The 2,239-nt window shown below is 48.5% G+C and overlaps 1 protein-coding gene across 1 annotated transcript in view; it reads left to right on the forward strand.

Annotated features, from left to right (window-relative positions):
- Positions 1–2,239, forward strand: part of LOC108790415 (band 4.1-like protein 4B) — a 68,877-nt gene that overhangs the window by 22,916 nt on the left and 43,722 nt on the right. The window contains exon 3 of the mRNA XM_018560668.1: positions 1,168–1,235. Within this exon, the coding sequence (XP_018416170.1) occupies positions 1,168–1,235 (68 nt within the window). The remainder of the gene's footprint in view (positions 1–1,167; positions 1,236–2,239) is intronic.

Raw genomic sequence — 2,239 nt, forward strand, 5'->3', positions numbered from 1 at the left:
GAGCGGCGTCCCCCGTCGGCTCTTAGGTCGCTGGCCAGTGATGTAAGAGGAGGCGGGGTTGCTCTTAGGCGGGCCCCACCTCCTCCTTCACTGCGAATGCCGGCCTCTTCTGCTGCAGCTGCTGGCTGTCACTGACACAGCTCCACAGCGGCTGTGAGGGGAAATCAGTGATCTTCACAGCCGCTGCTGAGCTGTGACAGCCAGAACCCTTACATGCCATAGCGACCCAGGTGGCCCACACGACATCAGGAGATGCCCTGGCTGGGCCCCCCTGTGCCCGGGCCCCATAGCGGCCGCCTGGATCGCTATGGCGATTGTTACACCACTGCTCTCTTCTTCCACTGCCCTGTAAGAGACTTACCGGGTTCCGTTCCGGGATCGCGATCCGTGACCGCGCATGCTCACAGTGGGCCCGGCTCTCTCCACTTGGCGCACGCGCACCTCGGCCATCGGCTCCTTCGGCGCAGGCGCAACAGGCTTTTTAAGTCGAGGTCAAACAAATCTTCGGCGTCCTACTGTTTGCAACAGTGAACGCCGAAGATCCACGCTCTGCAACCGCAGACCGTACAGGGACCGAGTGTAGCATTGCCGCTGCACACCAGCGGGAATAACCCCATTGGAGGGGTTCCCCTCTCATCCAAAGACTAGAGATAACCTCCTTATTTCATCTCAATCATTTAATATCTGCTTGATAAAACCCCAGGTGTGCTGTCCTCTAATCATAGCAAGTGTAATACCAGCGCTCACCACCGGGTGTCACTCTCTCGCTTTAACCCCGTCAGTTCTAGTTCATTATTACCACTAAAACTCAAATCCACGGTCAGATATGATGTAAAGGTCTAGAACTCTTATTGAAAAGTGCTGAAGGGACCACTTGCTGACCTGACCGTGAAATCCCCACTCCGCAGTTGCGATCCTAGGCCTACGTAGCAGAGTTGTTACAGTACAGTAGGACCCATGACCTGACCGTGAAATCCCCACTCCGCAGTTGCGATCCTAGGCCTGCGTAGCAGAGTTGTTACATGCCCTATGCATATTGTGAGTTCATATCAGCCTGTGGTTAGGAATTGCTCAGCTGCAGGGGTATAGGCTACACAGACTACAACTATTGTGCATTTCCTTAAAACTATTTTCCATTGTTATCTTATAACATTTTGTTTATTGCAGGTTGGTAAAGAAGATACATGTGTTTCAGACTTAAGTAAGCGTCCAAGCCTCCAGGACTCTAATGTAAGGTCTGTCTCTGCTTGTTTGTTCTTGTAATTTATAACTGATCTTTCCTTCTTTCGTTCATAATTTTAATAACATTTCCAAGCGTTCACATTCCTGTCCTAAAATGTTGTGCCTTTATAAAAAAATGTGAGGAGTGTGATTACTGATGTCTGCAATCCATCTTTATAGTGTATGTCACGTACCTTGGTAAGAGCCCGAGATGATAAGGGAGGCCTCTCTTACAGCTCTTGTCTGAACACCCCTGATGGTGGTGGACAGTGAGTGAAAATACGGAAGAAGGGCACGAGTGCCTGTTAGAGATGCAGATGGTAGGTCCTGGAGGATGATGCCAGCAGCAGGTGAATAGGCACAGGTGCAGGAGAAGAATATTAGTCAGGGACAAGGCGGGTCAGGATTGAGCAGACAGAGAAGTGCAGAATTGGCATGCAGAAGCAGAGTCAGGCCAGGTCAGCAACGTGCAGGTAAGCAGGGCCGATATCAGGAAAAGCAGGATCAGAAGTGCAGGAAACAGGGCACTGAATAGAACTCTCAGCAAGGAACCAGTGCAGAGCTCTTCCTTCATCTGACGCCAATGTCCAAAATACAGTAGGTGCATGTGCACGGACAAGCACATGCTGACAAACTTGTTGCGCAAACGTGCTCACATAAAAATGTCACTTGCAAAGAATTGTTCCCGTACGCGTGCATTTCTGTGCTCATGCGCGTTTTTGTGGTAATGCACATTCCTGTGCCAATGCATGTTTCTGTGCTAGTGCATGTTTCCGGGCTCGGACTGGACTCCTGATAGGTCTCTTACAGTGTATTTGTCAGGCTGAATAAAAAAAATGCTGTTTTACATTATACTATTTTATAGTACATTTTGCTAACATGTCCATGGAAACAGAAAATATAAAGCCAATTTGTTGCACAGTCTATAGTACACTACTCTTTTTCCCACAAGATTGTTATTTTCCAAAAACTGAATGCATATGTATGGTTTTCCTTTAAAAGAATAAAAATTATATAC

The sequence above is a fragment of the Nanorana parkeri genome, unplaced genomic scaffold (genome assembly GCF_000935625.1).
Source record: "Nanorana parkeri isolate BGI_ZX_2015 unplaced genomic scaffold, ASM93562v1 scaffold471, whole genome shotgun sequence".
Lineage (NCBI taxonomy): Eukaryota > Metazoa > Chordata > Amphibia > Anura > Dicroglossidae > Nanorana > Nanorana parkeri.